The 14702-nt window shown below is 39.3% G+C and overlaps 1 protein-coding gene across 1 annotated transcript; it reads right to left on the bottom strand.

Moving 5' to 3' along the window:
* Positions 1–5246: 5246 nt before the first annotated feature.
* On the bottom strand, positions 5247–6583 carry LOC120987161 (cocaine- and amphetamine-regulated transcript protein-like). Its single transcript, XM_040415775.1, has 3 exons — positions 6443–6583; positions 6173–6250; positions 5247–5354 (listed from the first exon to the last, which is right to left on the bottom strand). The coding sequence occupies exons 1-3, from the start codon at positions 6581–6583 to the stop codon at positions 5247–5249; spliced, it is 327 nt and encodes a 108-aa protein (XP_040271709.1).
* Between the last annotated feature and the right edge of the window lie 8119 nt (positions 6584–14702).

The raw sequence follows: 14702 nt of genomic DNA, 5'->3' as shown, positions 1-14702 counted from the left end.
CATCCAGGAAGAACTCTCTATAGCTAAATGGCATCAATGTTCTCAGACCTTGACTAAGACTTCTTGGCAAATTACTCTAGCAGAAACCTCAATCAAGGTTCTTCACAGGGCATACTTAGTTCCATATAGACTCCACCGCATATATCCAGAAGTCTCTCCCTTATGTTTTAGGGGATGTGAGGTGGACGGCACGGTCTATCACATTTGGTGGTCCTGTCCAGTAGTACAGAGATTTTGGAGTAGGATTTGTGACTTGATCTCTTCTGTGCTGGGCTGTGGCTTCCCGCTGTCACCTACCTTATGCCTTTTTGGTGACAAATCTTCAGGGTTATCATATTCTAAATTTAAATTGTCTCAGCATATGCTATTAGCTGCCAGGATCCATATTGCTTTCAAATGGAGAACGGCGGAACTTAGCTTTCAAGCAGTAGTGTATAGAATTAACAAAATATTGCTTTACGAGAGACTTACAGCTATCTGCCAAGACACTTATGAGACCTTTGAGAAGCTGTGGGAGCCCTGGATGTCCTCTTCATATTCATTGAATGTACAACGTGGTTTGACGCTTTAGAGGTTACGAATCTTGGGGTACGTTGCTTGAAAGTACTTAATTGAGGGTCATAGTGTGTATATTAAAAAATATTGTAGGCACTAAATCTGCTAACTTTAGTTTCTTGACATGATCTCCGCATGTTAATTTAATTTAATTTTATTCTTTTCTGTTCATTGTTTATGTTCTATCATACACCCTATGGATATAATGATATTCACTCCAAATGTGCAAATTGATTTGTATGAAGCTTACTGCTTCTGTGTCATTTATGTATGCAGTAATGTATTCATGATCTCTACCATTGTGAATAAATAAAACACTTTGAAACTAAAATATAATTATTTCAATTCATTTTAGTCGCGTGAAACTTCTGTGAATGAATTTGGTACTCATTTCTGCATCTTTAGAAACATTTAAAATTAGCAATCTGAAGTTGAGTTTTGTACCGGCTGGTACCTCAGTACTAAACCCAACTTCGGATTGCTATTTTAAAATGTTAGGGTGAAACGAATTTTGCCTACATGGAGACAATATTTTTAAATGCTGTGCGGAAGCACATCGCTGGACAGCATAAAATGAAGTGTTTCAACTAATAGACTATGATCTATGATCCAAAGCTCGATTCACTCCAGCCTAGTTATATTACTTCTGGTGCCTGCCACACTACGGAGACAGACTGTTCATTTGCTCTAAGACTGCAGCCTGCAGTTGGACCTTGCAGAGAAACTTTGAGGAATTTCATGCCTTGGGTCAATTGGAAAGATTGCAAGCATCTATAAAGAGAGATTATAGTCCCACCACGGGGAAATTCACAGTGTTACAGCAGCACAGAGACTACAAAAAATAAAGGCATTACAGTACAGGGTACAGATAAAAAAAAATATTTAAATAAGAGATATAGATATCACAGCTCATAGAATTCAGTCTCTGGATGGAATGATATCCACAGGAACCTGTATGCAGTGAATGCAGTCTATCTCCGCTTGGGTCAGTGTTGGTTGTACAGCCTAACAGCATCAGGGAGGAATAACTTCCGATAGCGCTCCTTCCCACACTTGAGGTGAAGCAGTTGGTCACTGATGGTACTGCTCAATGCTATCACTATCTCATGCATGGGATGGGAGTTAATCTCCAGAATGGAGATCAACGTGGATAGTATCATTCTCTCACCTATCACCTGCACTGGTTCTAGAGAGCTCCCCAGGACTGAGCTGGCCCTTCTAATCAGTTTGTCAAGTCTCTTCCTCTCCCTGGTTGAGATGCTGCTACCCCAGCAGGCCACTCTGAAGAAGATGGCTGGTGCCAACACAGAGTTGAAAAAGATGTGCCATCTGCACTCTAAAAGCTCTCAGCCACCTAAGCAAGTAAAGTTTGCCGTGGCCCTTTCTTTATAGTGCGTCCATGTTAATTGCCCAATCTAGCTTATTATTGAGGAGTACACCCAGGTACTTATAAGTGTTGACTATCTCAATGTCCATCCCTCGGATGTCCACTGGTTAAGGAGGATGTATGTACTTGCGGAAGTCTACAACCATCTCCTTCGTTTTTCCAGCATGGATCCTAAGGTGGTTCTGCTGGCATCAATCCACAAATTCCCAGGTCAGTTGTCTGTATTCCATGTCATCCTCATCTGTGATGAGGCCTACTACTTCTGTAAGTAGCAACTAGATGAGTTGTACCTGAAGTCTACGATGTACAGTGTGAAGAGGAAAGGAGCAAGAACTGTACCCTGAGGTGCCCCTGTACTATAGATCACTGTGTCTGACACACAGTTCTGGACTCTCACATACTGAGATCAGTTTGTCAGGTGGTCTACGATCCAATTGGAGAGGTGGTGGTATGATATGGTGTTGAAAGCACTGGAGAAATCAAAGAACACTATTCTCACAGTGTTCCCTGGTTTTTCTAGGTGAGAAAGAACTTGGTGAAGAAGGTGGATGATGGCGTTGTTCACCCCAATGCCAGGGTAATATGCAAACTGTAGGGGAAAGCCTATTCTTTGAAAAACTTGAGAACTGTTTGTACTGCTTGGAATTGTACTGTGAACATCACTATCTATTCAGTAAGGTAAAGACTTTATTTTATTATAATTAAAACGGCCTGGTCATTGGTCTCCCTACCCAATCCATGTTTTGCTTCCTTGTTCCCCTGCCAGGCTACACTTTCATCTACAAAAAATGCCATATCTCAGCATGTGTATGGTATTGCAGATCAGTCCTATGCATGTCAATGGAGCTTAGCTGCAATATTACACACATCCCATGGACATGGTCCGGTCTCTGGGTGAAAACATCTATGTTCTCATCCTGGGCAACTGACTACACTAGATCATTCATATTACTGTTCACTGCCATAGATCAACAGTGATAGTAACATAGTAACATAGTACATAAGGCCGAAAAAAGACATCTGTCCATCCAGTTCGGCCTGTCATCCTGCAAGTTGATCCAGAGGGAGGCAAAAAAAAAAACTGTGAGGTAGAAGCCAATTTTCCCCAATTTAGGGGAATAAAAAATTCCTTCCCAACTCCAATCAGGCAATCAGAATAACTCCCTGGATCAACGACCCCTCTCTAGTAGCTATATCCTGTAATATTATTACACTCCAGAAATACATCCAGGCCCCTCTTGAATTCCTTTATTGTACTCACCATCACCACCTCCTCAGGCAGAGAGTTCCATAGTCTCACTGCTCTTACCGTGATGTGTCCATTAACCCCATATATACTGTAACTTAGCCTCCCCAGACAACCAGGTATTGTTGCCCTTCACCCTTTACCACACTGTATTATAATTTACTACCTGACCATCCAGTACTATATGGTGGTTTATGATGGTATTACTTGAGATCTGAATTGGAGTATTATGCTGGACCTATATGGCAGTAATATAGAGCGAGATATGCACAGCTTAACATTTATGAGAGTAAAAACAGTGAGCAGGAGCCCCTACTTTGTTTGATTCCCAGATGCCATTTTTTAAATAAAACCAGAGCAAGAAATCTAATTTACGCACTGGGTAGCATTAAAATTAAAGGTTTTATTGAACTCAAGTCTGTTAAGAAAAACAAGTATAATATGTGAATGTGCAGTCTGTGAATATTTATTTTCTTAATGTAAATAATAATAAAGTTGCTTTCACTGTAATTTTTCTCTCCTAACCTTGCAATAATGGAGGGAATTCAACATTGATTTGAAAAGGAACCTGGGTCCTCAGAGCTGGAACACTCTCTGTGATACTCATATGTTACCATAACTAATAGAAACATCTCTTCCAATTTGTAATTGACATTCACCTAGCTTTACTACTAAAGGGGCAAAGATGTTATTAGAAAATTATATGTTTGTGGTACAACACATTTTGTGTATGTCTTAACATACTGAACGAGGAGAGGAAAATAATTATGTAGATTATACAAAGTACTGAGACCAATAAATTTTTCAACAGGGTGCAATATATATGACTAACCTAGTAGGAAATTTGGTCCTGTCTTTCCTTTACCTGTAGTATTTTAAAGATCATTTCTCTTAAATGAATGTAATTCATTATTATTTCAATTGTTCCCAAAATATTTTAGATATTACATTATTAGAAGTGTATAGAGACAGGTGTGTGTATCAGTGTGTGTGCCTGGTCACAGCTAATGTCATCTACATGTGTACTAAAAGACAAAGCCAAATGACTTATATAATACCAGTATTCCTTTTATAAAATAATACAATTGTGTGTCTCTCAATATTTAATTTGCTACATGTAATGTTCATTGCAATTGAAATTGTTTAAATAAGCTAAATGGAACATGACCTTGTCAGCAATACTGACTAAAAAGTATAATTTTTTTACATAAAAATGGACTATGCAGTTGGTGTCTGAAAATTACAGAGAATAGAGAATGTGAAGAACATAGTAAAAACATAAAGTCCTGCACAGCAAAAGCTTAAAAGGAACATAAAATCTCATCATATATTATTCAAGAAAAAGTAAGTGAATGCACTTAGCAATTGTACTTTATGTTTTCATAGATCACAATGATAAGTCATATATTGTAATGATAAAACATCATAATATTCTAACAGTATTTTGACTTATTATTCAACTATTACTATTATGTATTGTCTCAGCCACAGGAAATAGATTCAAATCTGTGCCATGTTCAACTGCAAGTTACTTATACATTCCATCTAAACAGGGTGTTCTGGAAATGGTAATAATAAGTACTGAACTTAATAGGATACATATTGTTTGGCAGGTACAACACCTTCTCAATATAGAGATCTAAATAGGAAGAAGAGATGTTCTCAGTTTTCTTAGATTGTGTATAACACCATAATGGCAGATACATTTTAATGTGTGTTTCATTGTACATTTTAATAGGAATACATAAAATATGTTCAAATAATATTTACTAATATTTAAAATAAGTTGACAAGTAACATTTACAGCCAAAATTGCGATGAAACATTTATTGATCAACAAAAATAAAATGAGATAAATGAAAGGATTTTAGTAATCTCTAGGAAACTTTTCGACAATCAGATCTCTGCCGTACAAAAAAAGATGTGTGCTTCCTTTAAAACAAAATGAGTTGTTCTTTGCAGACAAGCAATGAAGCTGCTACTGCTGATCTGTTGAGGACCACTGCTACTTGGTATTTTGTCAGGGAATAAATGGGCTGCACTGGATACTTGTCTTCTTCATATGCACTTCAAGAGGAAAGAGTTACAAGATGATCCACGGGAGCAATCACACAGCTTGCCAATTCTGGGACCTTGCTTCACTGCACATCTCTCGCCAATATCACACTGAGCAGGGGGATAAAGACACAGCATAAAGCCTACTTTATTATGATATAACCAGCAGTGATCTCCTAATGTGTTTCTAGCTAACTGATTCTTTTAAGTCAGCAATAACATCTTAATAACAGCAGAGCTACTGGCAAAGTTTTACACATCCATTAATCACTAATAAACCAAAAGTTTATTCTGCAGATTCAATAGTGTTTTAAATGATTTTACTTATACTGTACATAAATGATTAATTTAACTATGTTATATCTACTAATTAAGGGCTCCTGCATATATGTCTGGAAATCAGCTTCAGTTTCCCTCCAGGGCGATGCAGAAATGCTGGAGGGAAACTGAAGCTAAAACTGAGCCCACAGTTTTCTATGAGATTGTTAATATCAGATATTAAATGGACAGAAAAACGTTGCACTCTATATTTCACAGTCTGGCATTATCAGTCTATAGATGCAGGATCTGTGCACTAAGTGCATATAGACATATATCAGTTCTAATGCTGGATATTAAACAGCGCTGTACAGAAAAATGCTGCACTCTACATTTCACAGTCTGGCGCTATCAGTCTATAGATGCAGAATCTGCGCACTAAGTGCATATAGACATATGGCCAGACACAACTGATGTATGTGCACCCAGCCTAATAATTATAGCATTGTACTAAAATACAATGTGTGTCTTTCAGACTTTCATAAAACTACAGAATTGTTGGATTTACATATAAATCTCAGCAGAACAGCTTATTTCACTATATTATATACTAATATACAGTAATAGAACACAAATTAGTACAATAAATAATTACGGATGAATGTTCTCACCAAAGGAATCTGTGCTCGCTTTTGGTAAACAGGATACCTGTCCTGAAATTTCTCCAATAATTCTTCCATTGCCTCTACCTGAAGAAACATATATATATATACGTACAATAATAATAATAATACGCTGACATAATAGCAAACAAAAGATACATTATGCTAATAAGAAATCGTTGAAACGCTTAAAGAGTCAATTCAAGCAGAGGCACTATGAACAATAATACAATAATGAAAAATCATAAACGCAAGAGCAAGCAATCAAGAAGGACTGACCAGTTCTTTCTCAGAAGAAGAAGGATTTTTCTTTACAGTGAAATCTTCTACAGAGGTTTCCCTGGAAGACTGGGCATGACAGAGGCAGGAGAGGAGAATGCTGGCACAGAGGAGCCTGAAGAGTATTGAGGAACTGTTCATGGTGCTGAAAGTTTAGCTCTGCTTCTTCCTGTCCTTGAGTCTATTAGGTGATGACTCCAGTGCCCCTGACATGGTGCTTTTAAATTCTTACTGCCCCTCCCGCTCTGTGAGCTCAAGCAGATTCTGGAAACAGAACCTAAGTGTGATTCGTTGCTTAGTCACTGATACTTCTCAACCCTCCAATGAGGTTCATAGAACACAATCAATATTCTTCATGATGACTACTGTGAAAGAGCAGCATTTGCAATGGATTTGTTATCAGGTTCATTTCTTAACAGTAACAATGCTTATGGATACTATGAGAAATGCCTACCAATCTAGGTTGTTGTAGTAGAGAGGGAGTTGTGAGGGCAAGACATATGACAACCTTTCTGAACTAGCATTTCAATTTGTGTTATGGAATACAACATCATTTCATAACTTGTCTGTGGTTCAGATGCAGCTGTGGTTCAGATGATTTCACTTTAGAGATAGGCAACTTTCCTGCAATTCGGTTCATGTCGTTGAATTTGAAAAATAAAATGGTTTGTGTCCGAATTGATTCAATGTATATTAAAGTTGCTCCCATTGCCCAGAAAATTGGTATATAACACCCTCTAGACTCAGAGGACTCACATTTTATTTATGAAACAAATGTATCTCTTTTTGTATTGTGCATTGGTGTTATGCTTTTTCATATTAGAAAGCTTCCAAAAATGTTCCCTTACTGGGGACATATGGTGTGTAAACACACACTGTAAAATGGAAAAAAAAACTGTGACTTGTTGGGACCAAATGTTCCAAAATTATGCCTTAAGAGGTCCAGATCCCTACCCCTGTATATACACATTAATGTTAATGTCAGAAGAAAGAGTGGCTTGTTCCACACAAGGGTCCAAAAATTATGCTTTAATGAGGGCAGAATGCCTGCTTGTATTTATTCACGTATAAGTGTTAATTGTCAGAAGAAAGAGTGGCTTGTTCTGAATAAGCCTGGAAAAAGCGTCTGCAGCCATACAGTACAGAACATGATGGTAGGCAGGTAGACAGTGGCAGTGGCATGATGGAGAAAGCAGCCATATGGTACAGAAAATGATGGTAGGTAGGCTGAAAGTGGCAGTGGCATGGTGGGGCACCATCAGCAATGGCCGATCTATTCATCAACCTCAGCCAGATCTGTGAAAATCCTCATGGATCCATGCCTCATTCACTTTGACAAAAGTTATGTTTTGTACCCTGGCAAATGACATCTTAGTCTGTCACAATGCCCTCTGCCCAGAAAACCGTCTCTGAGCCTGACACTGGAGGCTAGGCAAGAAAGAGCATACTGAGCCCGTTCAGGCCACTGTTCCAGTCTGCCTGCCCAGAAGTCCAAGGGGTCAGAGAATATGGTATGCCCCAGAGAAAGGTCAGAGTCCAGGTAGGACTGAACCTAAGTGTTAAAGCAGTAGGTTTCCTGGCATGGCACATGAAAGAATTACTCTATAATGTTGATGACACGGAACTGGCTGCTGCTGTGGCTTCTGCTGTTTGTGGTAGAGGAGATGGCAGGAGGTTAGTGATACTGCGGGGGGCAGAGAGGGGCCTCAGACACGTGTGCAGCAGACACTTGCTCGACAAAATATGTGGCAGCTCCGTACACATTGTTTCCCGGTAATAAAGTAATTTGGCCTCCCTTTTGGCTGGAGGAATACATTCCCGCATTTTGCTTTGATAGCAAGCATGGCTATCCAGTAATTAACAGACTGCTTCATTTGAATGATACACCTGTCATTTCATAAGCAACCAAGCATTATCAGTTCCCGAGTAGACCCCAAGAGAAGCAGATCTGACCCTGTCAGTTTTTTTTTATGTTTTGAGCTATACATTGCCTCTGCTGTTTATTGCCACTGCAGCCACCACCCTCCTCATCTGATGTTACCTTCTCCTCAACACCTCAATCCAGCTCCAAGGTTCTGTCCAACACTCAATCATCATCATAGTCCTCACACTATTATCAGACTGTGATATGTCCTCTGGGGTTCCATGGCCTCCTCCCAATTCCCTGCTCTATATATGCCCCTGTTGATACCACTGCCCCTGTTTGCCACTGTTGCCTACCACTGCCCCTACCACCACCACTGTGTCTCTAAGTGCCAAAACTGCTACTACTACTAATACTGGTCAAATTGCTGGAGTTGCTACTGCTCCTATACCCACATTGTAACTATCGGTTGATGACGCCTGGGTATTTCGCTTTGAAATCTTCTGTTTTCCAGATATTTTATTAAAATATACAGGTTTCTTATAAATGGAAAGTTATGGGTTTCCTAAATGAAAAGTCACGGGTTTGGTACACACTGATTATTGCATGGTACTAGCAAAATTGCAAGTGTATTTTATTTCATTTAAAAACAGAAGCACAATTAAATGTCCCTCCTCTTCTACAAACACACTGCACACTGCTATTGATTGACTTTGAGAATGATCCATTGTTGGCACTGAAATTTATTTGAACTAAGTATGCATTTAATAACACTGGTTCAAAAATGAAATTCTTGTACTATAAAACACATGGTGCAATGCAAAAATGCATCTACCCTACCACAAATATAATGATGCAATGTTGGCAATGACATTTCTATGGAATATGTATGTGTTTAATAACACGGGTCCAAAAATAAAATTTGTGTACTATAAAACACATGGTATGGTGCAATAATGCATCCGCCTACCACCAATATAACGATGCTGTGTTGGCGGTGAAATTTCTTTGAACTATGTAATTTGTGTTTAATATCAAGTTTCAAAAATGACATTTTTGTACTTTAAAACATGTGTAAAGCAATAATGTGTCTGCTTACCACCAATATAACAATGTAGTGTTGGCGTTGAAATTTCCATGAAATATGTTTGTGTTTAAAGAGTAACTAAACTTTTAATGTCCCAAATGTCCTAATGATAATTTTTCTAATGTATTTTATTCATTTTGCATTTTTACTAGAGATATTCCACCCTAAAGTGCATATTTCCCTGTGCACTTTAAATTCACTATTCTCCACACTGCTGTAATGTACAAACCGGATTCCAAAAAAGTTGGGACACTATACAAATCAAGAATAAAAACTGAATGCAATGATGTGGAGGTGCCAACTTCTAATATTTTATTCAGAATAGAACATAAATCATGGAACAAAAGTTTAAACTGAGAAAATGTACCATTTTAAGGGAAAAATATGTTGAATCAGAATTTCATGGTGTCAACAAATCCCAAAAAAGTTGGGACAAGGCCATTTTCACCACTGTGTGGCATCTCCCCTTCTTCTTACAACACTCAACAGATGTCTGGGGACCGAGGAGACCAGTTTCTCAAGTTTAGAAATAGGAATGCTCTCCCATTCTTGTCTAATACAGGCCTTTAACTGTTCAATCGTCTTGGGCCTTCTTTGTTGCACCTTCCTCTTTATGATGCGCCAAATGTTCTCTATAGGTGGAAGATCTGGACTGCAGACTGGCCATTTCAGTACCCGGATCCTTCTCCTACGCAGCCATGATGTTGTGATTGATGCAGAATGTGGTCTGGCATTATCTTGTTGAAAAAATGCAGGGTCTTCCCTGAAAGAGATGACGTCTGGATGGGAGCATATGTTGTTCTAGAACCTGAATATATTTTTCTGCATTGATGGTGCCTTTCCAGACATGCAAGCTGCCCATGCCACACGCACTCATGCAACCCCATACCATCAGAGATGCAGGCTTCTGAACTGAGCGTTGATAACAACTTGGGTTGTCCTTGTCCTCTTTGGTCCGGATGACATGGCGTCCCAGATTTCCAAAAAGAACTTCGAATCGTGACTCGTCTGACCACAGAACAGTCTTCCATTTTGCCACACTCCATTTTAAATGATCCCTGGCCCAGTGAAAATGCCTGAGCTTGTGGATCTTGCTTAGAAATGGCTTCTTCTTTGCACTGTAGAGTTTCAGCTGGCAACGGCGGATGGCACGGTGGATTGTGTTCACTGACAATGGTTTCTGGAAGTATTCCTGAGCGCATTCTGTGATTTCCTTTACAGTAGCATTCCTGTTTGTGGTGCAGTGTAGTTTAAGGGCCCGGAGATCACGGGCATCCAGTATGGTTTTACGGCCTTGACCCTTACGCACAGAGATTGTTCCAGATTCTCTGAATCTTCGGATGATGTTATGCACAGTTGATGATGATAGATGCAAAGTCTTTGCAATTTTTCGCTGGGTAACACCTTTCTGATATTGCTCCACTATCTTTCTGCGCAACATTGTGGGAATTGGTGATCCTCTACCCATCTTGGCTTCTGAGAGACACTGCCACTCTGAGAAGCTCTTTTTATACCCAATCATGTTGCCAATTGACCTAATTAGTGTTAATTGGTCTTCCAGCTCTTCGTTATGCTCAAATTTACTTTTTCCAGCCTCTTATTGCTACTTGTCCCAACTTTTTTGGGATTTGTTGACACCGTGAAATTTTGAATCAACGTATTTTTCCTTTAAAATGATACATTTACTCGGATTAAGCGTTTGATCTGTCATCTACGTTCTATTACAAATAAAATATTGACATTTGCCATCTCCACATCATTGCATTCAGTTTTTATTCACAATTTGTTTAGTGTCCCAACTTTTTTGGAATCCGGTTTGTAGAACTACTAGGCTAAACTGCAGCAGCAAACAGCAAGCAGCTTTAAGCACAGTGATCAGCTCATGTGACTAACTCAAAGCTTTGGCTCAGTTTCTCTCGTCCAATTACCTAATATCTACACAATTATATTATATTCTTATCCTGTGGTTTCCCTATATTGTCCCTAATCACACTACAATAGGCCCTTGAGGCTCAATATACTGTACTGTGAAATTGTTTTTTGGCCAAAACTTCAGACACACTCCTTTCTAGTCAGAAGCTGAACACAATATGGTGCTTCTGCAGGTCCAGCATAGGCATCTCCCTGCCTACTGCCCCCGGATTGGCTGATCCAAGCTGTCTCTCAGAACAAGCCTTCCTCCCAATGTGATCCTATATCTTCTTCCTCCCTTGTGGTTTTTCACTGTCAAAATTACCAGTAAAATGGCACTGGCATCGTTTTTACACAATTCGTCTTATACTATTCAAACATCTTTGGATTTGTTTTGCGACCAAATTTTCATGAAATTCGTAACTAATCTGATTTGTTTATAATCGATTCTCTCATGCTTGGTTCATATCTCCGGGACACATAAATCCAGTAGTCTCTTCCTCTAGAGGAACAAACCACCGGACGTACCATATCCAGCACAGCCAGACACCACCACACTCCACCGGATCTCCATTGATTGTAATAGGATCCAACAAATTTCCTGCATAAATGCCAGCTTTCTGCTGGACAAACACCGCTGCGGCAGTGTCCGGTGCTATGTGGCAGTGTCTGGATATGTTGGGACAGACTACCAGCTTTCATGCCAAAGATGTTAATGTAGACAAACTCTGTTGACTGCACTTTCCAATTTACATCCCATACTGAGCTTTTATTTTATTTCACTCATTTTAAAACTTAATGTTGTCATGTCTTTTCTCTGTTATTCCTTCTGGTAATGTATAAAAAATTGACAACAGAGTATCAGGGTCCTTTTATACGGACAGATGTTCTGCATGATAATGAGTTCTGATTGGTGATAAAAGGCATGACGATTGGCGCTCATTAACCACATTTACATGCAGCAACTACCTTTAGTTTTCATTTGTTGACAGCATTTCCCTTTTTTTTTTTACATGGGCAAGGTGCTGACAGTAGATAATGAATTTTGGTGCTGCATAAAATATGTGATCACCCAATAAATCTGTATTTGCTTAATTGTCAGATGAATGGTGGCATGTTTACATCAGACAATATTCAGGTTCAAGCGTTGTTCGTTCCCAAGTAAAATTCCCCTTACTTTTGCTGTTGTGAAAAGGGGGTGTCCTTACAGATTCTGATACTTTCTAATCTGTGCTGCTGGTATCACAGCGTATAGGGACATGCCTCTCTGAAAAGGAAAAACAATGAACAACACAGTATTCTACGAAAAGACACCACAGGATTGTCATTTTATTGTATGTGGAATCCAAATACAGATGTAGCAATTGTTAACAGTACAACCATAACACACTTCCAAGTACTTGAACTATTAGAACAGCACTAGGTAAATAGCATAAAGTATCGTAGCATGTTATTAGTCTAGTGCCAGCTGTACTTTTAATAGACATCTCTTACCAGGTTCTCTTTAAGGGTTGTAGCTAAATAGAGACTATTTTCTTCTTTCTGGAGGATATCTATTTTGCATACTTTTCTAAGGTTAGTTCTCGCTACTTTTTATTAGATCTACACAAGGGGAACCAGTACTAGTTCAGTGAGGCTACTCTACACAGAAACACAACTCACTACAAGAATCAGGAGAAAGGCTATCATGAGACATGTTAATAAACATGTATCTTTATTTTGTTGTTTTTGTAGTTATAGTAGGATCCCTAGTAAGATATCACTGGAGGCATTCCTCTACAATCCTCGGAAGAGGTTCTTCACATAATTAACAGGGAACCAATGTTCTTTAATATTGCTTGGACAATTAACTTACATTTATTATTAATGGCTTCAGCAAAAGTAAACCAAATCACAACTAATGTAAATTGTACAACTTAATTTGCTTGTCCATTTAAAATAAGTATAGCAGTAAAAGTGGTCAATGGCCTTGACTCAAAGACAATAATGTATGGAGGGTATACCAATACATAAATATTGTAGAAGATTTTACACAGGCAACAATCAGGGCAATTATACGGAAGGAGAGTTCCTAGGAATGCTCAATCTTGATAATTACCCTGTGTATTTACAATTACAGTGACAAACATTTATAATGCGCTTTTCTCACAAGGACTCAGAGCAGTTATAATTGTATAAAGGTGCTGCCACACCCGACATCACCCGCAGTTTCTGCAGTTTGTTGGTCTGGGGCATTCAGGCCAAGAATGAAAGAGGTCACGGACCAGTGAGTGTGGACCCACTGTGACAGCTAACTGGTTTGGCTTTGGGCTAAACGCTATGGGCGTTATTAAAACTCTCTCCTGGTATTCACCCTCTAACCCCTGTACAGGGATCTGGACTTTTCTGCAGGAGACCAACCAGAATGCTACGGGTGCCTCTTGGGATAGTCCCACTATAGTTTTCAGCTATCTCACTGTGGCCAGGGACTCTTGTACAAGCACTGAGTGGTCAGAATAACAGAAAATGCACCAAAACTGCATGTATGCTCTGAACAGTCACTTAGACCAGAATGCTGTTTTGTTGAGATCCAGGAAGCACACTGGAACGGTGGTGTAGACAGATTTACAGGCAGGGTAGTAGTGCAGAGACAGGCAGGGCAGGCATATAGAAGTGGCTGATGAACTGGGTTAACTCAAATTACAAACAGAACTGAAATGAAAAGTGCAGAATAACACATGCAGGGTGGATCAGGCCTGGAAACAGACTTGATACACAGGAAAATTGCATACAAAACACAGAAGAATCACTGAAGTACTAGACTTCAATACACCATTGCTGGTCATGAAGGAACCATGAAGCTCAGACACCCTGTGCCTGGGGTGGGTAGATAAAAATACCCAGGGACACCTAGCCACTGGCTGGGGAAGGATTAGCAAGTGCTAGCTCTGGCCAGAGGTGAGCACATGTGTGCCCTAAGGTGACTGGAGCACTGGACAGCAACATGAAGGCTATTAAAATGTAGTTTATTTGAGAAGATGGAATAACTAAGAACATGCACTTTACTGTTTGAAACATGTGAGCATATTTTGGCTAAACATTTGATGTTTTACCTGGTGTGATAATACAATTTTAGACTTTTTATCAGTGGTGGAACAAACCTTTTTTTTGGATAGCAACATGGAGGTGCAAACTTACAGAGAATGCCAGGGGCCAGGTTTCTGGGTGGCAAGGGGTACAGCACGAACCATGGTCCTAATAGCACTTTCCCCCTTATGCCCTCTTTTCTTCAGGCTGGACCTTTGCAAAAATGTATCCTTGATATTCTCCTTAGGCTCCCAAGATCTTTCTTCTGGACCATAGACTTTCCAGTCCCCCAGAAATTTTTTTTGCTCCTGACTCACTCCAAGAATGTTTTG

The sequence above is a fragment of the Bufo bufo genome, chromosome 1 (assembly GCF_905171765.1).
Source record: "Bufo bufo chromosome 1, aBufBuf1.1, whole genome shotgun sequence".
Lineage (NCBI taxonomy): Eukaryota > Metazoa > Chordata > Amphibia > Anura > Bufonidae > Bufo > Bufo bufo.
The sequence above is the reverse complement of the archived record's forward strand: the minus strand, read 5'-3'. Positions and strand labels throughout refer to the sequence as shown.

What these genes read in the sequence shown, in the direction of transcription:
- LOC120987161 (XM_040415775.1), bottom strand. Translation starts at nt 6,583, where the DNA reads ATGAACAGTTCCTCAATACTCTTCAGGCTCCTCTGTGCCAGCATTCTC. An exon ending in CTTCTTCTGAGAAAGAACTG is followed by an intron (nt 6,251 to 6,442) that starts GTCAGTCCTTCT and finishes ATGTTTCTTCAG; the next exon opens with GTAGAGGCAATGGAAGAATT. An exon ending in AGCGAGCACAGATTCCTTTG is followed by an intron (nt 5,355 to 6,172) that starts GTGAGAACATTC and finishes CCCCCTGCTCAG; the next exon opens with TGTGATATTGGCGAGAGATG.